Source organism: Sapajus apella, unplaced genomic scaffold, assembly GCF_009761245.1.
Source record: "Sapajus apella isolate SASKATOON/1434 unplaced genomic scaffold, GSC_monkey_1.0 scaffold146, whole genome shotgun sequence".
NCBI lineage: Eukaryota > Metazoa > Chordata > Mammalia > Primates > Cebidae > Sapajus > Sapajus apella.
This window is the reverse complement of record NW_022437086.1, coordinates 1,219,656-1,245,154: the sequence shown is the minus strand read 5'-3', so window position 1 is coordinate 1,245,154 and position 25,499 is coordinate 1,219,656. Positions and strand designations below refer to the sequence as shown.

At 43.4% G+C, this 25,499-nt stretch overlaps 1 protein-coding gene, 1 non-coding gene and 1 pseudogene across 10 annotated transcripts in view; 2 read left to right on the top strand and 1 right to left on the bottom strand.

Moving 5' to 3' along the window:
• The window catches only part of TPST1 (tyrosylprotein sulfotransferase 1), a 130,439-nt gene extending 107,461 nt beyond the window's left edge, over window positions 1-22,978 (top strand). For 7 of the 8 annotated variants that reach the window (XM_032264753.1, XM_032264756.1, XM_032264759.1 and 4 more), the window contains 3 exons: window positions 16,211-16,261; window positions 19,430-19,476; window positions 22,446-22,978. In XM_032264753.1, the coding sequence (XP_032120644.1) occupies window positions 16,211-16,261; window positions 19,430-19,447 (69 nt within the window). In that variant the 3' untranslated portion in view covers window positions 19,448-19,476; window positions 22,446-22,978. Of the gene's footprint in view, window positions 1-16,210; window positions 16,609-19,429; window positions 19,477-22,445 lie in introns of those variants that run through there. The other variant, XM_032264758.1, reaches the window with a different exon arrangement.
• LOC116540952 lies at window positions 8,665-8,775 on the top strand. Its single transcript, XR_004264655.1, has one exon. It is a non-coding gene; the product is annotated as a U6 spliceosomal RNA (small nuclear RNA).
• LOC116540930 lies at window positions 11,249-12,213 on the bottom strand (annotated as a pseudogene). The gene has a single exon (XR_004264646.1). The product of XR_004264646.1 is annotated as a 60S ribosomal protein L23a pseudogene (transcript).
• Window positions 22,979-25,499: the final 2,521 nt, after the last annotated feature.

Sequence of the window (25,499 nt, the reverse complement as noted above, 5' to 3'; positions counted from 1 at the left end):
TTGGGTTTTTTTTGTTTGTTTGTTTTTGAGACAGAGTCTTGCTCTGTTACTCAGGCTGGAATGCAGTGGTGCAATCTCAGCTCACTGCAACCTCTGTCTTCCTGGGTTCAAGCAATTCTCCTTCCTCAGCCTCCTGAGTAGCTGGGATTATAACCACATGCCACCATGCCCAGCTAGGTTTTATATTTTTAGTAGAGATGGGGTTTTACCATGTTGCCCAGGCTGGTCTTGAACTCCTGAGCTTGGCCTTCCAAAGTGATAGGATTACAGGCTTGAGCCACTGCACCCTGGCCCTATTATACATTTTGGTAAATAAAGTTTTATTAGAACATACTATGCTTAATCATTGAAATGTTTTGTGTGTCTGTTTTTGCCCTGAAGCAGTAGAGTTGAGTAGTTGGGATAGAGACTGTGATTCATAGAATCTAAAATATTTACCCCGGACTTCATTACAGAGTAGTTTGCTAACCTCTCAGTTTCTCGGTTTTAACCCATTCACAAATTATATAGTTTTTGTTTGTTTGCTTGTTTTGAGACAGTCTTACTCTGTTGCCCAGGCTGGAGTGCAGTGGCATGACCTCGGCTCACTGCAACTTCTGCCTCCTGGGTTCAAATGTTTCTCTTGCCTCAACCTCCTAAGTAGCTGGGACTATAGACATGCACTACAACATGTGGTGGCTAATTTTTGTATTTTTAGTAGAGACTGGGTTTCACCATGTTGGCCAGGCTGGTCTTGAACTCCTGGCCTTAAGTGATCCACCCGTCTCAGCCTCCCATAGTGCTGGGATCCCCAGCCAATATTTTTGTTTTGTTTTGTTTTGTTTGTTTGAGACAGGATCTCACTCTGTTGTCCAGGCTGGAGTACAGTGGCATGATAACAGCCCACTGCAGCCTTGACCCCCGCTGGGTTCAAGCAATTGTCCTGCCTCAGCCTCCTAAGTAGCTGGGATTACAATCATGCGCCACCATGCCGGGGTAATACTTGTAATTTTTGTAGAGACGAGGCTTCTCCATGTTGCCTAGGCTGGTCTCAAACTCCTGAAACTCAAACAGTCCGCCTCAAGCAGGAATCCCGAAATGCTGGGATTACAGGTGTGAGCCACTTTTCCCAGCCTGCAAATGACATATTTCTTATAATCTACTACAGTGAGCTTTGCATGGGTCATACATTTGTTGTGTTCAAACTTTATTTTCCTTTACTTTTTCATGGAGAAAAATGGGAAGAATAGTACCATAAATACCTATATACCCTGAACAGAGAATCATTGTTAAAATTTTACCATATTTGCTTTATCTTCTCTCTGTGTGTATGTATTCTCACACGGTTTTTTTGTTGGTATTAGTTGATAGCTGCAGATACTATGTCTCTTCAGTACATATCTCTAAGAATCAGAGCATTTTCCTCCATAACCGATTGTGTTAAAATTGAAAGACATGTATGAGGTTTTTGTTTGTGAGGGCTATATGATGGGTATTTCTGTGGCACTTTGTTCATCCCTGTGTTCCCCTTTATAAACTGCAGAAACTCTAAGTATAATGCATTAGTTATCTATTACTTGCAAGTAGTAGACTGAATAATGGCCCCATAAAGATGTCCACTTCCATTAGGTAAAGAAAATGTGTACATAGACACCATGGACTATTGCACAGCCATAACAAAGAATGAAATCATGTCCTTTGCAACAGTATGGATAGAGCCAGAGGCCATTATCCTAAGTAAATTAATGCAGAAACAGAAACCTAAGTACCTCATGTTCTCACTTGTAAGTGAGAGGTAAACACTGGGTACAAATGGACATAAAGATGGGGACAGTAGACACTGGGAACTACAAGAGGGTGGAAGGAGGAAGGAGGAGCAAGGGTTGAAAAACTGCCTGTTGAGTACTATGCTCACTACCTGGGTGACACGTTCAGTCATATCCTGAACTTCAGCATCATACAGTATTCCCCTGTTACAAATCTGCACATGTACCCCCGAATCTAAATAAAAGTTGAAAAAAAACCCAAATGTCCAATCTTAATTCCTGGGATCTGTGAATATGTCATGTTATCTGGCAAAAGGAACTTTACATATGTAATTAAGGAATTTTAGATGGCAAGATTATCCATTATCTGGTGGGCCTGAAGTAATCACCAGGGTCCTTATGAAGGAGAGGCAAGGGAGTTGGAGGTAGAGAAGGTGCTCTGATGATGGAAGCAGAATGAGTGAAGGAAATGTGAGCTTGCCACACGGTTAGTGTTGAAGGTGGCGAGGCTGAGCATTTTCACCTCCAGTTTCAAAATCATTGTGTCCAGGCTTCTTTTTCTTTTAAACAGTCTTTCACTAAATTTCCCTCTTCTTACATCTTATTATAAACACCAAGGAGAAACTAGGCAGTAACTTTGCTTGGAATCTTTTTGGGTAGACCATCTAATTCATTTGGCACATTACCTTCTACATCACTGTAAAATTGCATTGATAAATTTTCTGCAACCACGTAACAGAGATCCCCCTGCCTCCAGCTTCTAGTCAGATGTTCCTATTTCCCAGCTCTAATACCCTTCCCACATGTTTGGTATGTGTTATAACAGAACTTTACTCCTGACACCAAAATCTGTAAGATTTATATATGAAGCATAATAAATTATTCTAAAACTTAACTAATGGCTTAAATCAACAAACATGTGTTATCTCATCGGTTCTGTGGGTTCAGGAATCCAGGCAAAGCTACTTAGATGCTTCTAGCTCAGGATCTTTCATGAACTTGCAGTTAGGCTGTCCGCCAGGCTGCAGTCATCCCAGGGCTCAGCTGGGAGAGGATCTGCCTCCAAGCTCTCTTGTGTGACTACTGGCAGGCCTCAGGTTTTTGCTGGCTCTTGGCTAGAGATGGATGTCAGTTACTTGCCACATGAGCCTCTCTTTATGGCAGTTGACAACATGCAGCTGGCCTACCTCAGAGCAAGCAAGCAGTAGAGTAAGATAGAGTGCCCAAGACAGGAGATACAGGCTTTTTATAACTTAATCTCAGAAGTAACATCTCATCACTTTTGCCAAATTCTGGTTGTTAGAAGCCAGTCACTAGATCTATCCCACACTTAAAGAGGGTTAAACAAGGTCATGTTCTTCATAAGATTAAGCCAAGTACAGAATTGGCTTAATAACATTTCTGATGATTTTTTTCTATAATTTGTAAAATCTTGGCTGTCTGAAACCCTTGGGAAATGAGTCATTCTGGAAAGTTAACTTTCTGGATAGATTTTCACCATGAAGGAACTGAATCTTGATGATTTAGGATAGAAACACTTCTGCATTTGGTCACATATTTTCTGCCTTTTACAATAAATTACTGATCATTATTTGAAATTTTATTTCATCAAAAGAAAACTGGCAGTTGTGTGTTATAAAGAGAAGGTGCCTGTCTTCTCCTTATATAGGGTATAGAACTGTTGATCTCTTTACTAAAGACTTAAGGCTTCTGTCTGCCTTTAGAATTTCTATTTCTTTCTTTGCTTCATTCGTTACTGCTTAGTTATCAGCACTTGCCCATTGCCTTCCTGTTTGCTCTGTTAGGTTGGTGCAAAAGTAATTGTGATTTTTGCATTAATAGTAACACATTAGATTCTCATAGAAGCACGAACGAACCCTTTTGTGAGCTGTGCATGCGAGGGATCTAGGCTGTGGGCTCTTTATGAGGTTCTAATGCCTGATGATCTGTCAGTGTTGCCCATCACCCCCAGATGGGACCATCTAGTTGCAGGAAAACAAGCTCAGGACTCCCGCTGATTCTACATTACAGCGGGCTGTATAATTATTTCGTTATATATCATGATATAATAATAATAGAAATAAAGTACACAGTAAATGTAATACGTTTGAATCATCCCAAAACTACCTCTTCCTCTGGTCCCTGAAAAGATTGTTTTCCACAAAACCTGCCCGAAGGTTGGGGACTGGAGAAGATTGGATTTGCAGTCTAGAAGTAATGTTAATGGCATTTATTTTAAGATGCACTGAGACTTGACTTTAAGTTTTTTTTTTTTTTTTTTTTATGGAGTCTCTTGCTGCTCAGGCTGGAGTACAGTGGTGTGATCTTGGCTCACTGCAACCTCTGCCTCCCAGGTTCGAGCGATTCTCCTGCCCTAGCCTCCTGAATAGCTGGGATTACAGATGCCCACCACCATACCCAGCTAATTGTTGTAGTTTTTGGTAGAGACAGGTTTCACTTTGTTGGCCAGGCTGGTCTTGAACTCCTGACCTCAGGTTATCTGCCTGCCTCCAGCTCCCAAAGTGCTGGGGTTATAGACATGAGCTACCCCGCCCAGCCTGTTTACATCTGATTTATAAATTGTTGCTATAGTCAGCCCTTTGTATCTGTGGTTTCCACATCCATAGATTCAACCAACCCTGGACTGAAAATATCTGGGGGCAAAATGATGCTTATATCTGTGTTGAACATGACAGACTCTGTCACTGTTTCCTAAACAATACAGAATAACAACTATTTACATAGCATTTACATTGTATATTATAAGTAGCCTAGAGATGATTTAAGGTATACAGGAGGATATGTGTATGTCATGTGCAAATATTATACCATTTTTTATAAGGCGCTTGAGCATCTGTGGATTTTGTTATTCACAGGGGATCCTGGAAGTAATCCCCTGTGGATACCAGGAGATGACTGTATAGGTGAGGCTGTGGCAACAGGTGAAGTGGCATTGGGCTTAGCAACTGTAAGAAAGCTTGGAGTGGCCTGAGGACAGATGACAATATGACACATTGCTCACTTTAGCCAATGCTCAGAATCTCTTAGTTTTTTGAAACTTAATAAGCAATTTAGACAAACTCTTTTTCCTTCTCTATCTCTGTATTCTACGTAATCCCACAGTTGAAGACTGTTCGTATAGTGGAATTACTTATACCCCTTTCCAAAAACTTGAACCTGATTTCCATTTACAAACCCAAAGCAGCAAATACAATTTACTTTTATATTTGAATTATTTCCTTTGTAATGGTGTCTGTTGACAGCCAAAGCCTCTTGTATGGAAGCATACCACCACTGCCATAAGTAAAAGCTGTAAAGCAGTGTTAAATACTGTATATAGAGCCCACATTTTTATATGCATTTCTTCTAGGTCTTATGTAGTGTACTAGGGAAGATTGGGAAAGTGCAGTAACCTCTGTAATTCATTAGGTCGTTAGGCAGAATACCCAAAAGGCCTGCTAGAGAGGTCAGGTGTGGAAACAAGAAAGCAATCTCTGTGTTACTTAGGCTTTGAGAAACTTCCTTCAGAATCATAGAACATTAGAACTGGGGAGGAGAGGGGCTTAAACAACTTTAGTCTCTTTTTCCCAGCTCCAGTCTCTTGTAAATAATTAATAGTAAACCTAAAGATTATGAGAATTACATGCCTCCTCTTTTCCCTTGCATATCATGGAATTTACTTCCTGATAGGAGTGTACTTCTTAACTTTGCATTCCCATAGTGGTGGTTTCCAGCCTCACAAACCCTTGCGGCCTCCAGCCACAAGTCCCCTGGACCTCAGAGAGTATATGTACTGTGTGTGCACCCTGGTAACATGTTTCCTTAAAACTGGCACTACTGGATTCTGTAACTTTAGTACATCTCTTTTATGTCTCACTTTTCAGAGACCACCAAACTAGCAACCCGAAACTCATTTGTCATTCTCGAAACATAATGTATGAAGATGGAAAGCTAATGTAAAAATGGTAAGGCACTGAGTCATTTGGAAGATAACCTAATGTATGTGCCTGAAAAACAGGGATATAAGAAAGCAAAAGGACAAGAAGCAAGCCAGTTCACCCTGAACCCGACAAATATTTGGGAATTAGAAACATCAAGTATTACAAATTAGTGGAAAGGGATGAAGTCTGATACTAAACATAGGGGGGTTGACACTGTGTGTAGGAACAGTTAGACTTCCAGATGTCTATCTCGATACCCCACTCCACCTCTGCAGAAGAGATAGATTCCCTTAGGGAGGAAGAACATGAGAGAAAATAAAGACACTAGGGGGAGAGTGTGAGATCAGCAAGACAGTGGAATAAAAGATCCCTGGCATCACTCTCCCCACAAAAGTACAACTAGAAATTACTGAGAATCACAGGTTACCTCCAGGAAACTCGCCAGATTCTGAGAAAAATCTCCTCAAGCTTCAGGTAGGGAGAAGGGGAAATAATCATCTTGAAATAAGTTGGAGCACTCCTTAGCAATGGTTTGCTCTCAAAGCAAACTATTTTATCAAGCCTCATTTTCTGCTTTACCAGTGCCTAACTGACCTGGAGAAAGATTCATTAGTCCATTTTGCATTGCTATAAAAGAATACCCGAGACTGGGTAGTTTATAAAGAAGAGGGGTTTATTTGGCTCACATATCTGCAGGCTGTGCAGGAAGCATTGTGGCAGCATCTATCTGCTCAGCTTCTAGTGAGGCCTGAGGAAGCTGTCACTCACGGTGGAACGCAAAGGGGAGCAGGCACATCACATGGAGAGAGAGAGAGCAAGAGAGAGAGGGGAGGGAAGTGCCAGACTCTTTAACAACCAGCTCTCCCGCCAGCTCTTGTGAGAACTGTAGTAATAGAGTAAGAACTCACGCATTAGTGCAGAGACAACAAGCCTTTATGAGGCATCCGGCCCCCAAACACTTCCTACCAGGCCCCACCTCCAACACTGGGAATCACATTTTAGCATGAGTTGGAGGGGACAAATACCCAAACTGTATCAGAAGGGAAACACCCAACCGCAGCCCTCTAGCCTTCCAGTCCCACCTTAGGCGGGAGAAGGTAACGTGAGAAGCACTTGTCAGCCCAGGCACACAGGCTCACTAAAAGACTGAGAACTAACTCTGATTATAGGATATTCCCCCCACCACACAGACACCTTACCACCACACCGATCAGTCTCCTGTATGATGGTGGTGGATTACTACTAGACGAACTGTAATTTTCAGACCCTATTTTAATAAGGAGTTTTTAGGGAAACCAAGAAACAAGAAGAGATACAAAAATAAGAATGCAATTTCAGCAACATGGATGCAGCTGGAGGCCATTATCCTAAGTCAATTAATGCTGAAGCAGAAAACCCAAAACTACATGTTCCCAATTCATAAGTGGGAGCTAAACTTTGGGTATTCATGGACATAAAGATGGGAACAGTAGGCACTGGGGACGGCAAGAGAGGGGAGAGAGGGAGAGAGGGAAGAAAGGAGAGAGGGAGGGAGGGAGAGAGGGAGAGAGAAGAAGGGGAGAGGAAGGGAGGGAGGGAGGGATGGAGGGAGAGAGGGAAAGAGGGAGGGGAGAGAGGGAGGGAGGGGAGAAGAAGGGAGGGAGGGACAGAGGGAGGGGAGATGAAGGGAGGAGGAGTGAGAGGGAGGGGAGAGGGAGGGAGAGAGAGAGGAGAGAGGAAGGGAGGGAGGGAGAGAGGGAGGGGGGAGGAAATGAGAGGGGGAGGGAGAGAGTGAGGGGAGAGGAAATGAGAGGGAGAGGGAGGGAGGGAGAAAGGGAGAGAGGGAGGGGAGAGAGGAAGGGAAGAGGAGAAGGAGGAAGAGAGGCAGGGAGAGAGAAGGGGAGAGAGGAAGAGAGGAAGGGAGAGAGGGAGGGGAGGAGGGAGAGAGGGAGAGGGAAGGGAGACGGAGGGAGAGAGGGGAGAGAGGAAGGAAGAGAGGAAGGGTAAAGGAGAGAGGAAGGGGACAGGGAGGAGAGAAGCAGACAGGGAGGGAGGGGGGAGGGACAGAGGGAGGGGAGAGGGAGGGGTGAAGGGAGAGAGGGAGGGAGAGAGAGAGGGAGGGGAGAAAGAGTTGAAAAGCTGCCTATTGTGTACTTTGCTCACTTCCTGGGTGTTGGGATCAGTTGTATCCCAGACTCCAGCATCACGCAGAATACCCTTGTAATAAACCTGCACACTTACCCCTGAATCTAAAATAAAAATTCATTTAAAAAAAGCACACTAAAGAAAATTTAACCTACAGTCACACAGTCAACACAACCCAACTCTTAGCCAGATAAACATAAAGCCTCAAACAAAAGGCCTATTTACTGCAGTTTCTTTTACCTAATACGTCGTATCTGATTTCAACAAAAACTTAGAAAACATGCTAAAAGGTCAAAATCAAAGTTGCATGAGGCCTAGAAAGAATCAGAACCATTGCCAGACTCACATATAGCAGCGATTTTGGAATTATGACTGGAAATTTAAAATAATTATGATGAGTATGCTAAAGGCTCTAATGGAAAAAGTGAACAACATGCGAGAAAGATGGGTAATGTAAGTAGACAATAGAAGCTCTAAGAAAGAACCCAAACGAAATACTAGAAATAAGCAGTACTATAACAGAAATGAAGAATGCCTTGGGACTTATTGGGAGACTGGAAAAGACAATAGATAACCCAGGAAAGAATCAATGAGCTTGCAGATACATCAGCAGAAAGTTCTAAAACTAAAACGCAAAGAATAAAAAGAATGAAAATGACAAACATGGCAGGGCTTAGTGGCTCACACTATATCTCAGCATTTCACAAGGCCCAGGTGGGAAGATCACTTGAAACCAAGAGTTGAGGACCAGCCTGGGCAACAAAGAGATCTGTTGACTCCACAAAAAAGGAAAAGAAAAAGACAGAATAGAATATCCAAAACTGTGGGACAGTTACAAAATTATATATATTTAAGTACTTGCTTTGGCTGCACATACACTAAAATTGGAATAGTACAGAGAAGATTGCACAACATGGCCCCTGCGCAAAGATGATACATAAGTTCATGAAGCATAAGAAACATCTTTTTAAAAAAAATATGTAATACACATACATTTATATATAACTGTATACACACAATGGGAATAACAGAGGAAAAAAGGGAAAGAAATAGAATAAACATTTGAAGTAATAATGGCTGAGAATTTTCAAAACTAAAGACAGACACCAAACCACAAATCCAGAAAGTTAAGAAAACAAGCAAAATAAATATCAAAGGCCAGGTTTGGTGGCTCACATCTGTTAATCCCAGCACTTTGGGAGGCCGAAGGGGGTAAATCGCTTGAGGTGAGGAGTTCAGGGCCAGCCTGGCCAACATGGTGAAACCCCATCTCTACTAAAAATATGAAAATTAGCCAGGCCTGGTGGCAGGTATCTGTAATCCCAGCTACTCAGGAGCCTGAGGCAGGAGAATCACTTGAAAGTGGGAGGTGGAGCTTGCAGTGAGCTGAGATCATGCCACTGCACTCCAGCCTGGGTGACAGAGTAAGACTCCATCTCACATACATGCATACATACGTACATGCCAAAAAATCTGTACCTAGGCATATCATATTCAAATTGTAGAAAATCAAAGATAACATCCTGAAAAAACCTAGAGGACAAAACACACCTTACCTATGGAGGAACAAGGATAAGAGTAATATTGAATTTCTCCACAGAAAACATTCAAGCAAGAAGAGAGAGGAGTGAAATATTTATGTGTTTATTATGCTTTTAATTTTTATTTTTGTGGTTACATGGTAGGTGTATATGTTTATAGGGTATGTGAGATATTTTGATGCAGGTATACAATGTGTAATAATTACATCAGAATAAATGAAGTATCCATCACCTCAAGCATTTATCATTTGTATTACAAACCATCTAGTTATACTTTTTAGTTATTTTTAAATATATAGTAAATTACTGTTGACTGTAGTCACCCTGTTGTGCTATCAAATGCTAGATCTTATTTTTTCTACTGAATTATATTTTTGTGTGCATTAACTGTCTCCTCCCTGCCCCCCACCTACCCACTACCCTTCCCAGCCTCTGGTAACCATTGTTCTACTCTCTCTTTCCATGAGTTCAACTATCTTAATTTTTAGCTCCCGCAAAGAAGCAGAACATGCAGTTTGTCTTCCTGTGCCTGGCTTACCTAACTTAACATAATGATCTCCAGCTCCATCCACCTTATTGTAAATGACAGGATCGTTATTATTATTATTATTTTTTGAGACAGTCTTGCCCTTTTGCCAGGCGCCAGGCTGGAGTGCAGTGGCACAATCTCATCTCACTACATCCTCCGCCTCCCAGGGTCAAGCAATTCTCCTGCCTCAGACTCTCGAGTAGCTGGGACTACAGGCATGCGCCACCATGCCCAGCTAATTTTTGTATTTTAATAGAGATGGGGTTTCACCATGTTGGCCAGGATGGTCTTGATCTCTTGACCTCTTGATCCGCCCTCCTCGGCCTCCCAAAGTGCTGGGATTACAGGCGTGAGCCACTGCTTCTGGCCAGGATCATTATTTTTTATAGCTCAATAACTATTATATATATGTACCATATTTCCTTTATCCATTTATCTGTTGATGGACACGTAGATTGATTCCAAATCTTGGCTATTGTGAACAGTGCTGCAGCAAACATGAGAGTGCAGATATCTCCTTGATTTACTGATTTCACTTCTTTTGGGTTATTCCTAACAATGGATTTCTAGATCATATGGTAGTTGCATTTTTAGTTTTTTGAGGAACCTCCATGCTGTTCTCCATGGTGGTTGTATTAATTTACATTTCCACCAGCAGTGTATCAGGGTTCTCTTTTCTCCACATCCTCACTGGCATTCGTTATTGCCTGTCTTTTGGATAAAAGCCATTTTAACTGGCCTGAGATGATATCTCATTTTTGATTTGCATCTCTCTGATGATGAGTGATGTTCAGTGCCTTTTCATGTGCCTGCTTGCTGTTTGCATGCCTTCTTTGGAGTAATGTCTGTTCTGATCTTTTGCCCATATTTTAATTGTATTACTAGATTTTTTTCTTATTGAGTTGTTTGAACTCTGTATATATTCTGTTTATTAATTGCTTGTCAAATGGATAGTTTAAAAATATTTTATTCCATTCAGTGGATTGTCGCTTTACTTTGTTGATTGTATCCTTTGCTGTGTAGAAGTTTTTAAACTTGGTGTGATCTCATTTGTCCATTTTTTGCTTTGGGTACCTGTCTTTGTGGGGTATTACTCAAGAAATCTTTGCTCAGTGCAATGTCCTGGAGAGTTTTTCCGTTGTTTTCTTTTAGTAGGTTCATAGTTTGACGTTTTAGATTTAAGTCTTTAATTCATTTTGATTTGATTTTTGTATATGGAAAAAAACAGAGGTCCAGTTATTATTTTTATTTTTTATTATTTTTTTTGGACAGGGTCTCACTCTGTCACCCAGGCTGGAGTACAGTGGTGTGATCACAATTTATTTATTTATTTATTTATTTATTTATTTATTTTATTTATTTTTTTTTCTCTGAAGTCCTTGTCCTTTATTGGGCAAGGAGTGAGGGAAGCAGACAGACCGGTTGGACATAGCAAATGGGTGTGTGAGGACAAAATGCTACTGGAAAGCCAGCCAACCCACACTCCCCTGAAATGGATGCTAACGTGCTTCAAACTCTGGGCACTGGTTTCACACACAGCCTCTTCGAGGGATGAAAGGGGTTCTTGTAAAGCTTTTTGTTTACCCTCAACCATGGAGGCAAGCTCTGAGTTCTGGTTTTCCTAGGACACTAACGCTAGTCACAAAGATCTCTGGAATGATCAGGGATGGAGGAGTGAGTGGCAGGGTGAGTTTCAAAAGGATAAGCAGAACAGGAGTCTTGCCTAAGCAGTGGGCAAGTTACAACAACAGTTCCTGTGTATGGCCTCCCACCCAACCAGAAATTGACAGAGAGGCATGTGTATGGTGAAAAGATATACATATATTTAGAATTAGCCAGCTGGACTCAGTTTAGATGATCCCAATTTTGTTGGCAACATCCAAAGCATCGTAATCAGAAGCCAGTCGAACATATGCCTTCTTCTCTCCATCAGGCCGAATCAGGGTGTTGACCTTGACCACATCAGTGTCATAGAGCTTCTTCACAGCCTGTTTGATCTGGTGCTTGTTGGCTTTAACATCCACAATGAACACAAGTGTGTTGTTGTCTTCTATCTTCTTCATGGCAGACTCAGTGGTCAGCGGAAACTTGATGATAGCATAGTGGTCCAGTTTGTTTCTCCTGGGGGCGCTCTTCCGAGGATATTTGGGCTGTCTCCGGAGTTGCAGTGTCTTGGGCCGCCGGAAGGTGGGTGACATGCGGATCTTCTTTTTTTTGTGGCTGTGGACACCTTTCAACACTGCCTTCTTGGCCTTTAAAGCCTTCACTTTGGCTTCGGCTTTAGGAGGGGCAGGAGCTTCCTTCTTCGCTTTCGGCGCCATCTTGTGAAAAGGGTCCTGTGATCACAATTTATTGCAACCTCCACCTCCCAGGTTCAAGCAGTTCTCATGCCTCAGCCTCCTGAGTAGCTGGGATTACAATGGTATGCCACCATGCCTGGCTAATTTTTGTATTTTGAGTAGAGATTGGGTTTCACTGTGTTGCCCAGGCTGGTCTCCAACTTCTGGCCTCAAGTGATCGACTAGCCTTGGCCTCCTAAAATGCTGGGATTATAGGTGTGAGCCACCATGCCCAGCAAGTATCTAGTTACATTCTACTGCATATGGATACTCAGTTTTTCCAGCACCATTTATTGAAGAGACTGTTCTTTCCCCAATGTATGTTCTTGGCACATTTGTTGGAAATGAGTTCACTGTAGATGTCTGGATATGTTTCTGGATTATTCTCTTTTATTGGTCTGTTTGTCTATTTTTATGCCAGTACCATGCTGTTTTGCTTACTATAACTCTGTAATAATATAATTTGAAGCCAGGTAATGTTATTCTTCCAGTTTTGTTCTTTTTGCTGAGGATAGCTTTGGTTATTCTGGGTCTTTCATGGTTTCAGATACATTTTAGAATTTTTTTTTAATTTCTGAGAATTGTTTTATTTGTAGCTGTTATAAATGGGATTACTTTCTTGATTTCTTTTTCAGATTGTTCAGTGCTGGCATATAGAAATGCTACTAATTTTTGTATGTTGATTTTTCTCCTTCAACTGTATTAATCAGTTCTAGTAGATTTTGGTGGAGTCCTGGTTTTTCCAAATACAAGGTTATATCATTTATAAACAAGGATAATTTGACTTCTTCCTTTCTATTTTGGTTACCCTTTCTAGATTTCTATTGTCTCGTTGCTCTAAGACGTACAGAGTGAAATATTTAAAGTATTGAATGAAAAACCCCACCAACTTAGGGTAACTCCATGTTTCTAGTTGGTAGTTGCTTTGGTAAAACACCTTGGAGTCATTCTTGATTCTCCTTGTCCCTCACATCCCACATCCTATCTGTTAGGATATCTATATGTAATTAGGAAAGAAAATGGTAATCCTCCACTTCTCACCATCTCTGCCTCTATCCCCTTGGTCCTAGCCATCATTATCTCTTCCCTGGATTATAGCTATAGACTCCATACTACAGCCTAAACAGAGCAACTAGAGTGATTCTTTTAAAATGAAGTTCAGCCGGGCGCGGTGGCTCAAGCCTGTAATCCTAGCACTTTGGGAGGCCGAGGCGGGTGGATCACGAGGTCAAGAGATCGAGACCATCCTGGTCAACATGGTGAAACCCCGTCTCTACTAAAAATACACAAAAAAAATTAGCTGGGCATGGTGGCGTGTGCCTGTAATCCCAGCTACTCAGGAGGCTGAGGCAGGAGAATTGCCTGAACCCAGGAGGCGGAGGTTGCGGTGAGCCGAGATCGTGCCATTGCACTCCAGCCTGGGTAACAAGAGCAAAACTCCGTCTCAAAAAAAAAAATAAAATAAAATAAAATGAAGTTCAATCTAGTACTACAGAAGTGTCCCATTTTAATACCAGTCTATGAATTACTTCATTTCTCTGTGCCTCAATTGCTTCATCTGTAAAAAAAAGAGTAATACCTCCTCAAGAGATTGTGTGATTTGATGAGGAGGAACTTAATACCAACCTGATGCACAGAAAAAAGTAAAGTTTAGCTGTTATTATTTTTATTTCCAATTTGCCCTTCAAATCAGAAGCTTACTTTTGTCTTCTCATTCTTTAGTGCCTGAGGTGGGAGGGTTTGTAGAAACATTTGGATTCTGAATACCTACCTCATTGCTGTCAAGTAGAATCCTCCATCTTTTAGTTCCTCAAAATATTATGTCCAGAAACTTTGTTAACCAAAGAAAATTTTGTTTCTAGCTCTGGTGTTTTAGGCACTGTAGTGGGTCAGTTTCCTACACTGCACAGAAATTCCTTTGTCATTGGAAAGTGTTAATTTTGTCAGTATTACAGTTCCTAACTTCTGAGGCATTTGTTTCCTAGAGGATACTGTGAGGAGGAAATCTCCACACAGCTGCCCACTGATTTTTTTGCTTGAGGCTTTATCTGATATACCCTAGTCCCTTTTGGTTTTTTATTACATTTGTAACATCGCATACCTAGATTTTTTTTTTTTTTCTTTATATAGGCCTTACCTATCTGGAACTGTCAATACTTGGAAGGTACTTACAATGTTGAATGTTTCCACTCATATTTCCTGTTATGCTTTACTGATATTTTTAACAAGCCAAAAAGAGGAAGAAAGATTTCACCATAGATTTGCTAACCGTAATATAAGATGCAAAGAACGTGTTTTAATGAAAAGGCACTGGGCTGGGGCCTCTGAGCCTTGTTCTGCGACTGAACCTGTATGACTGCCGGGGCTTGAGTTAAACCTTCTGCCTAAATTCTAGCAGAAGAGGCTAGCTAAAAGAGGAGATTCAGTGTCTGAGAGAACGTGAAAAGAAAAGTCACCTGAGACCCCAACCCACTGACAACAGAAGAGGGACTGGGGTAGACCGACCTGCACTGGTTCCATCCAGCAGCCAATGCACGGAGCAGAGTGGCCTGTGGGCCTGAGCAGTGATGTCCCCCGGGCCTGGAAAGCAGGGGGGTGGCTGGGGGCTGGGACTTGTTTCTTGAATAGAGGGAGAAGGGAAGACACCTCAGTATCTGGTTTAAAAATAAATAAATAAAAAATAAAAAACATTCTAGTAGTTTTAGCCTCTCCACTGGGAGCACTGTCCCCTTGCCCCAGACAGTAGGCAGGTGAAGCAGATGGAAGTGAGTGCTCCCATGATACAGTGCTCCCGGGGCCCAGACACTTCCCACTCCAGCAAGCTGGAACTATCCAACCTGTGGGGTCAGGGTAGAACAAATGATTCTTTTTTTTTAGATGGAGTTCGCTCTTGTTGCCCAGGCTGGAGTGCAATGGTGTGATCTCAGCTCATAGCAACCTCCACCTCCCAGGTTCAAGTGGTTCTCCTGCCTCAACCTCCTAAGTACCTGGGATTACAGATGCCCACCACCATGCCTGGCTAATTTTTTCTATTTTTAGTAGAGATGGGATTTTGCCATGTTGGCCAGGCTGGTCTCGAACTCCTGACCTCAGGTGATTCGCCCACCTTGGCCTCCCTAAGTGCTGGTTTTACAGGCGTGAGCCACTGTGCCCAGCCAAATAAATGATTCTTATATGCAGATTCTTTAGGGAGCAGCTAGGCCAGCTCCCAGTGACTGGGGACCCTGTGAGGGTGTGAGGGAGATGATGGTAGCTTGGAGACATTCCTAGGGGCTGCCGTTTTGTTATCCTGTAAAAGGAACTAGGAGCACCTTGTTCTTAAACTATGTGAGTTCTGTGTTGGTTGCTTGAGAGCGATTGCCTAGGGCTTGCTTCCTGTCAGCCAAAGTGATTGGGATTTGGCAGTCAGGGTGCTTTTCTTTGTTTTTCAGGCACCCTGAGCCCTCTCCTAGCCAGCCCACATTTGTGACCACTTGGTAAACACAGAGCAGGAGGGAATGGCAGTGAATGGGGATTTCCCTCAGTCCTGCCCACAGGCTGCTCTTGAACTGACAGGTTTCTCCCTCATTCTAAACTCACCAGCAGCGTCAGGCATGGTGACTCACACCTGTAATCTCAACACTTTGGGAGGCCAAGGAGGGTGGATCACCTGAGATCAGGCGTTCAAGACCAGCCTGGCCAACATGGTGAAACCCCATCTCTACTAAAAATACAAACTAATTAGCTGGCCAATGGTGGCAGGCGCCTGTAATTCCAGCTACTCGGGAGACTGAGGCAGGAGAATCGCTTGAAGCGGGGAGGCAGAGGTTGCAGTGAGCCAAGATAACACCATTTCACTTTAGCCTGGGCAACAAGAGTGACACTGTCAATAAATAAATAAATCCACTCTCAGTGGAGCAGTAAACCCGTCCACGGTCAGGTGTAGCACATATCCTGAAATGGTGGGGACCAGACCTGTTTCCTTAAACTCACACCTGCTTTGTTTTTCCAGGTCTATAAGGGAGAATTCCAGCTACCTGACTTTCTTAAAGAAAAACCACAGGTACTGTGTCTGCTTCTTCCTTTTGATAATAGATTGGCTCTTGCATTGAAGTAATCTTTTTAAAGAGATAATAAAATTAAAAAGACAGAAACAAGAAAAAAAAAAGAAAAGGGATAATCATATGTGCTAGTGGAAGAAAGATTAGTCTCTGTGACTTGTTGATTTTAAAAATAATTTAACACAGTCTTAATTTCAGAGAGCTCAGTGTCTCCTAAAACTAGGGAAGTACTTTATTGATAACCAAATTCTGATTGCTTGAGGTCGTGCACAAGCCACCCAGTTGGTAAAGCTGCCCCAGCCTTCCAGTGCCTAATTCAAAATAAAAAGATCCGGTGACCCTCTCTGTTTTTACTGTGTGTGCTATACATCCATGACCCTTTGACTTTTCTCATTTGGAGCCTAGAAGACTTATAAATATATTTTGCATACAGCCACTGGCCCTTAGGAAGGATGGTGAGAGTTTGAAGGATTAAAGCCATCACGGTGGCTCATGCCTATAATCCCAGCACTTAGAAATGTCGAGGTGGGTGGATCACTTGAAGTCAGGAGTTCAAGACCAGCGTGGCACCATGGTGAAACCCCATCTCTACTAAAAATACAAAAATTAGCCAAGCATTGTGGCAGGAACCTGTAATCCCAGCTACTTAGGAGGCTGTGGCAGGAGAATTGCATGAACCAGGAGGCGGAGGTTACTAAGCCAAGATAATGCCACTGCACTTCGGCCTGGGTGACAGAACAAGACTGCCTCAAAAAAAGAAAAAATTAGCTAGGCATGGTGGTGCAGGCTGTTGATCCCAGCTACCTGGGAGGCTGAGGCAGGAGGATCACTTGAGGCTGGGAGGTGGAGGTTGCCAAGTCTAGATTGTGCCACTGCACTCCAGCCTGGGTGACAGAGTGAGACCTTGTCTCAAAAATAAGAAAATTAAGCAGGTTCAGAGTTTTCCCTGTAACATCTGCTCTCACTGACTTGCATTCCAGTCCTGTTTCCTGGGTTGGAAAGAAACAGGGAGTCTCTCGGCTGACATGACTAGAGGAGCCCAGTGTGAAGTCTAGTTGCCTGAAACAAGCCTGGAGTAAATGGGCTGCCCTCTCTGAGGGAAGCCATGTCTCACACCAGAGTTGAAGCCTCTTCCTTCCCCGATTGTTGTCTGAAAACAGCCACTAGTAATTGATACATATGACTTGAGTGTTTTAAAGTGCTTTCAAAGCATATTCTTACTCACAGATGTTTAATATTCATCCATCCATTCATTTCAGTTATTCACCAACTGTTTACTTAGTGCCTACTATGGTGAAGAATTGGAGTAAGTCCTCAGTAATGGGGGTAAGAAAAACCTTCTCAAGGAGCTCCTGATATATCCAGAAGACTCTGACCAATTCATGCAGACAAGGGGGCACAGAGCTCTGGGCCCAGGCTGGGCATGGTGTCCCAGAAACCTGGGCAAATTCATGAACAGACTCACTCACAGGCTGTGGAAGTTGGAGCCAGAGAATATTCCAAGAGGATTGTCTTGAAGGAATATAAAATCCAAAAGTGTTCGGGTGTGGTGGCTCATGCCTGTAATCGCAGCATTTTGGGAGGCTGAGGCGGGCAGATCACTAGGTCCAGAGTTTGAGACCAGCTTGGCCAACATAGTGAGACCCCGTCTTTGCGAAAAATACAAAAAAAAAATTAGCTGGGCATGGTGGTGCACACCTGTAATCTCAGCTACTTGGAAGGCTGAGGCAGGAGAATCACTTGAACTCAGGAGGTGGAGGTTGCAGTGAGCCGAGATTGTGCCATTGCACTCCAGCCCGGGTGATGGTGTGAGACTACATCTAAAAAAAAAAAAAAACCTCATTTGTAGATTATAGATCATTTATAGATCATTCCTATGAATCCTAAGAAAAAGATTTTTTTTTTTAATTGGGCAAAAAGCCTGGGCAACGTAGCAAGACCTCATCTCTATCAAAAAAATTAGCTGGGCAGGGCCAGGTGTGGTGGCTCACACATGTAATCCCAGCACTTTGGGAGGCTAAAGCGGGCGGATCACTTGAGGTCAGGAGTTCAAGACCAGCCTGGTAAATATAGCAGAACCTCATTTCTAAAAACGAATACCAAAAAAATGAGCCCAGCATGGTGGCACATGCCTGTAATCCCAGTTGCTCCTGAGGCTGATGCAGGAGAATTGCATTGCTTGAATTCAGGAGGCAGAGGTTGCTGTGAAGTGAGAGCATGCCATTGCACTGCAGCCTTGGCTACAAAACAAGATTCCATCTCAAAAGGAAAAAAATTAGCTGAGTGTGGTGACATGCTTGGGAAGCTGAGGCAGGATGATCCGTTGAGCCCAGGCCGTGTACTGTGATTGTGCCACTGTACTCCAGCCTAGGTTACAGAGGGAAATCTTGTCTACTAAGAAAGCAAAAAATCATGCAGAAGTACGCATGCACACACATAGAAATTGACCTGTAAGATCTTCAGTTTAACGTCTAGTGTGAATGAGTTGACGCCTGTAGAACTTTCAGTTTCAATCATTAGCTAGAATGGTTCATAAAACTTGGGAAAGTGCAGTACTTAACAATTACAGTTTTATAACGGATACAGATCAGGAGCAGCCATAAGATAGGAGTAGATCCGGTAGGGTTCCGAGTGCAGAGCTTCTGCCCCTGCTCCCTATGGAATCGACATGTCACCCTCCCAGCACACCCATGTGTTCACCAACCGGGAAGTGCCACTGAACTTCCACACCCAGTATTTTTATTGGGGTTTATTCATGCAGGCAAGATTGATCAAATCAATGGTCATGTGTTAGAACTCAATCTCCAGCCAACCTCCCTTCCCCAGAGTTGAGGCGGGCTCCAAACCCCAGCCCCTTGATCCCATGGTTGGCCTTTGTGGTGATCAACCCCATCCTGAGTCATCTCATAACATAAACTTGGATGCGATCCAGTGGGCTTACAGATAACAAAGACATTCTCGTTACCCAGGAAATTCCAAGGATTCAGTGTTTCCCTCCTAGAAACCAGGGGCAGAGGCCAGTCAGATTCTTGAGCATGCAGCATTGGTGCACTGAATTCATCTGAAAGTGAACAGAGCCCGCACGCCACCCCTGGTGTTTCAGTGGGGCAGTCACTTCTCATGCTGACCAACTTCAAGAACATTCAAACTTATCTTCTTTCCTTCAACAGACTGAGCAAGTGGAGTAGCAGAACCAGGAGCCTCTTCTGTACATGAGGTGAGGGTTGGGGGATATTGCTGGGTCCTTCTGTGGCCCACTCAAGCTCTTGCAGGGCGCCGGGTGGCTGAGGCAGAGAGCACAGCTCTGGAGTCCATCTGCCTGGGTTGGAATCCTGGCTCTTCACTTTTTGTGTGGCAGTAAGTGCGTTACTTCATCTCTCTGTGTCTTCATTTCTTCATCTATAAAATGAGGATATTAACAAAAGCATAGTGCTGAGACAGAATCATCATCCAAGAGCCTGGCTCATCATCAGCACACAATAGTGCTGTTATTTTCTTTATGAACCTTGAAACATTGCAGCTGAAAGGGACCTGGAGGCCATCAAGCCCAACTCCCTGTTTGCTGAAAAGGAAGCTGGTCCTGGAGGAAACAGGTCATTTGTCAAGATCATAGTCCAGAGGCGGGGAGACTCAAAACTCAGGAACGGCTGCTTGCTTCTGCTTTCCCTGTTCAGCCGGGGCCCCGGCCGCCCACCCCTACCTCCAGGGGCTTTCTTTGTGTGCTGGACTTGCAGATGTTTTTGCACTATTGCAATCTTTTTTGTTGTTTCTTGGTTGGTTTTTCAAGTTTACCCTTGCTTGTTTTAATGTATTATGGATAGCTTAGATGAGTAAGCCATGTTGTCTCATTGGATTAAGCGTTACGTTGTGGACAAAGCCAGCCCTGCCTTATACACCCTCTGAGTACATGGCCCTTATCAGGCACATGACCAGGGACACCACTTCAAAAGCTGGATTCTGAGCCCAAATCTGCAGATGCAGCTGCTCAGAGCTCATGCCCTTTCTCAGACTTTCAGTCTCTGCTTATCCACCCAGACTCTCTTAAGATCAGTTTTTTTTCCAAATCATATGGTAAAGCCTTTGATCAGTTGGAGCTTGAACAATCTTTTAAAAAATCTGATATTAGCTGGGCACCATGGCCCAAGACTGTAATCCACATACTTTGGGAGGCTGAGGCAGGCAGATCACAAGGTCAGGAGTTGGAGACCAGTTTGACCAACATGGTGAAACCCCATCTCTACTAAATATACAAAACTTAGCTGGGCGTGGTAGACACCTGTAATCACAGCTACTCGGGAGGCTGAGGCAGGAGAATCACTTGAACCCAGGAGGCAGAGGTTGTGGTGAACCGAGATAGCACTATTGCATTCCAGCCTGGGTGACAAGAGTGAGACTTTATCTCAAAAAGAAAAAAAAAAATACAAAACTTAGCTGGGCTTGGTGGTGGGCACCTGTAGTCCCAACTACTCAGCAGGCTGAGGCAGGAGAATCAGTTGAACCCAGAAGGCAGAGAGTTGCAGTGAGCCAAGATCGCACCACTGCACACTCCAGCCTGGGTGACAGAGCGAGACTCTGTCTCAAAATCTGATATTGATAGTGATTTTTTTCTCATAGTTTACTTGTTGACTTTTGTTTTTATTTTTACTTTATATAGTAATTGTGCATATTCCATACCAGGCATAAAATACCAAGCATTGTATTTGTGTGTGTGCATGTGTGTGTGTGTGTGTGTTTGTGTGTATGATGATATATCTAACAGATACGCTAAATTATAGATACAGCTATATGTAAAATTGTATTCAGTTCTCAAACCACTGTGACAAGCAGGCAGTATTCCTCTTTTACCAGTAAGAAAACAGGTTGAATATAACTTGCTGTGCATTGATGGATTATAGATATAAGAGGTACATGGACACTGATCCGTCCCGTCAAAATCCCAGATGGCAGAGCTACTAATATTGATAGGTTGTAGGATTCAGGTTTCCTTTCTGCTAAGGAGCAAATGCAGAATGTTAGACTTATGCTCTGCGGATCTGCATATTTAGCAGCAGCTGTCAGCCCTTGGATAATTTTGTTTATACAAAATGCTTTCAAAGTTCACAGGTAATCTCCCTGCCCACCCCACCAGACACACACACAAGGCCTGATTTATTACCAGCCATGTTGTAAGATGGACTGCATCGGCAGATGCCTCGGCAGCATTTCACCCTTGCTGTGTGTAGAGGCTTGGACGTGCCCACTCGTGGTGAGGAGAACTCTGGAGAAATGGGGACACAGCGAAGCCGTTAGGATGGATACTATATTATCTTTCGGGTTGCATCGGCATTTCAGTAACGGTCATTGTGTTCTCTGGAGCTTCCTTTAAAGAACCTTAGGATCATTTCTTCACATGAGGAGGAATCAGGGTCCTGAGCCTGGACACTTAACCTTAGGATCATTTCTTCACATGAGGAATCAGGGTGCTGACCCCTGGACACTTAACCTTAGGATCATTTCTTCACATGACTAAGAATCAGGGTGCCGAGCCTGGACACTTAAAGAACCTTAGGATCATTTCTTCACATTAGGAGGCATCAGGGTGCTGAGCCCTGGACACTTAAGAACCTTAGGATCATTTCTTCACATGAGGAATCAGGTTACTGAGCCCTGGACACTGAAAGAATCTTAGGATCATTTCTTCACATGAGGAGGAACTAGGGTGCTGAGCCCTGGACACTGAAAGAAACTTAGGATCATTTCTTCACATGAGGAGGAATCAGGGTGCTGAGCCCTGGACACTGAAAGAACCTTGGGATCATTTCTTCACATGAGGAGTCAGGGTGCTGAGCCCTGGTCACTTGATGCCCCTGACAGTGCCCCCAAGTGGTGTCAATAGCAGACGACAGTGGCAGTCATTTAGAAATGGGCAGGAGCAGCCCTGGTTTCAGCCACCATCTGCTCATTTTGCACCCAGCAGCTGCTTACATGTCTCTGAAAGCACCAGAGTGAGGGCTTGTGTGCCTCCCAAGCAGCCCTCCTGAGGCAGCTGTTCTCAGTGTGGATCCTCCTGCCCCTGACCTGCAGGAGCCTTCTGGACCACCTGGCTTGTCCAGGCCTAGAGCTGGGAAGGGGAAGGAGGAAATGAAGGGACAGGGAGAACACACCAGGACTCCACACCTGTAACCACAGTCTGTTTGTTTGCCCTAGGAAAGGCTGCCTTTTCAGCAAAGGGGAATTTCTAGGACTGGCTGCCCCCTCCGAGCGTCTGCACCTTGGCTGTGTCTCCTCTTTGTTTGCCAGTTTCCTCCCACTGAGAGGATGGAGGTGTCCACACACCTTTGGGCCTCGTGAGGGATATGCCTCCTGCGTAAAGAGCTCTTGATCCTGATTCCATGCACAACCCTGCGATAAGGAGCCCAGAAGGGACATGTGTTTCCTGTTAAAACTGCTCTTGTCCTCTTTTCTTACCAGATTATGAAGTTTGTTTTCAAGGGGAGGGTTTAAAAATGGGATCCTGTAAGCAGACTTGCACAGTTTCCTTTTGAAATAGGTTGTCAGTACATGTTCTAATGTTTTGTAGCACATGTGTGCCTGTTTAAATGTATTGATGTGGGTAATAATAAATAATTATTTAAATGATTCATTTTGTTTCTGAGAAGTTGGGAAATTACCATTATACATTTACAACCTAATGACTTTTGTATTTTATTTTTCAAAATAAAAGCTTTCAATGTGAGGCATTCTGGTAGTTACATGTCTTCTTTAATGTGATTTGAGAAGCACAAGACCTTATCAGATGCTGCTGTGATGAACCACAGTTTCCTCGGTTGTTTGTATTGTATATAATCCCCTGGAGCTATCAGCTTATTTTTGGCTGGGAGGAGGGGGCAGTGGGTAGAGACAGGGTCTCATTACATTGCCCAGCCTGGACTCAAAAGATTCTTCTGCCTCAGCTTCCAAAAGTACTAGGATTACAGGCGTCAGCCACAGTGCCTGGCCTGCATCATCATTTTTTTGTGAAGTTTTCTATAATTATTTCAGAGAGAACCTATCGCCATCCACTTTCAGAATCCTGTTCTATTTCATGCTTGAATATTGTGCTTAAGGACACAGAAGTTACTATTTCCACTCATTTTCTAGAAGTCATTGTTATGGAACACAGGATGTTCAGATGGTGGTAATAATTCCCATATGGTATGTTCTATGTACCAGGCATGAAAAGGGTATTTAACATTGTATGTTCTATGTGCCAGGCATGAAAAGGGTATTTAACATGTTAGCTCATGTTAAATACCCTTTTCATGCCTGGCACATAGAACGTAACTTGTACCTATCCATATAGGCCATATCCATATCAGAAGTTGCAGTATTTTCTTCTCTATCACTCAAGCCAGACACTTAGCTAACAGTCGCACTTGCTTCCACCCTTTTCCTCCCTCTTTCCATCCACATCCAAGATCTTTGATCCTACCTTCAGTGTATTTCTTGGATCACACAGTAGAATTAGAGTTTTTAGAGTGCACATCTGTAAGGATCCTCCCCACCTGAAGCATTTCGGTGTCTTCCATTTCACTTAGAAGAAAGCTCAGACTCCTGCCAGGGCCAGTAGGATCCTACTCTCCATCTCTTTGCAGGCCTTTCTTCCCACCCCACTGCTTGTGCTCTAGAAGTATTTCCAGAACATAGCAGGCTCTTCCTGTCCCTCCATATCTCATTCCTCTCTCTGGAATGTTCTTTCCTTTGGCTATTATTTATAGATGGATTCTCACTCTGTCACCCATATGGCATGCAGTAGCACGATCTCTGCTCACAGCAACCTCCACCTCCCAGGTTCAAGCAATGTTCCTCCCTTTGGCTATTTATTTATTCATTTATTTACTTATTTATAGGTGAAGTCTTGCTCTGTCACCCAGCTGGCGTTCAGTAGCACAATCTTGGCTCACTACAAGCTCCACCTCTCAGGTTCAAGCAATTTTCCTGCCTCAGCCTCCTGAGTAGTTAGGATTACAGGCATGCACCACCACGCCTGGCTTTTTTTTGTATTTTTAGTAGAGATGGGGTTTCACCATGTTGGCGAGGCTGGTCTCAAACTCCCAACCTCAAATGATCTGCCTGCCTCAAACTCCCAAAGTGCTGGGATTATAGGCATGAGCCAACGTGCCTGCCCCTCTTTGCTCTGACTGATAGGCTCCTTCTTGATTCTCTGGTCTCAGTAAGTCTCACTCCCTCAAAGAGATTTTCCCTGGCCTCTTAAACTGAATGGTAACTCTCCTGCTGCCTGTCTTCTTCATGGTACTTAACCACACTTAGCACTGTTTCATCTGTTTGTTGCCTTTTTTATTATCTGACTCCTACCCCAGCCAGTAAGATCCTGGAGAACCAAGACTATATTTTTTCTTGCCTGTTGTACTTTTGACACCTAGCAAATTGTCTGGCACTTTTTAGAAACCAAGTAAAATATTTGGTGGATGACTGACTAATCCTCTGAAGAGCCTTTTGAAATCCACGTCGTTTCACAGATCAGGAAACAGCCTCAGCGAGGTCAGGCCAAGGCACAAGCCTGACTCTAACATTCTTTCCACTCCACTTCCCCAGCCCTGTCCCCTTCCATTTAAAATGAGTATGTCCAGCCTGGGCAACATAGAGAGACCCTGTCTCTACCAAAAAAAAAAAAATATTTTAATTAGCCAGGCATGGTGGTATGCACCTGTAATCCCAGTTAGTCAGGAGGCTGAGGCAAGAGAATCGTTTGAATCTTGAGTAGTGAAGGTCGCTGTGAGCCACGGTTGCGCCGCTGCACTCCAGCCTGGGCAACAGAGGTAGACTCTGTCTTAAAAAAAAAGAAAAAATAAATAAAATTAAATAAATACTGCTGTCAGATCAATGTTGTGTTTAACAGTTTTAAGTCACCCATTTTCTCCAAAGCATTTGATTCTCTAATGCTTAACATTACATCTAAATGTCTAAGCTGGCCAGGCGCGGTGGCTCACACCTATAATCCCAGCACTTCGGAAGGCCAAGGTGAGCGGATCACTTAAGATCAGGAGTTTGAGACCAGCCTGGCCATCATGGTGAAACTTCATCTCTACTGAAAATACAAAAATTAGCCAGGTGTGGAGACGCACGCCTGTAATCCCAGCTACTCGGGAGGTTGAGGCAGGAGAATCACTTGAACCTGGGAGGAGGAGATTACAGTGAACCGAGACAGTGCCACTGGCACTCCAGTCTGGTGACAGAGTGAGACTCCATCTCAAAAAAATA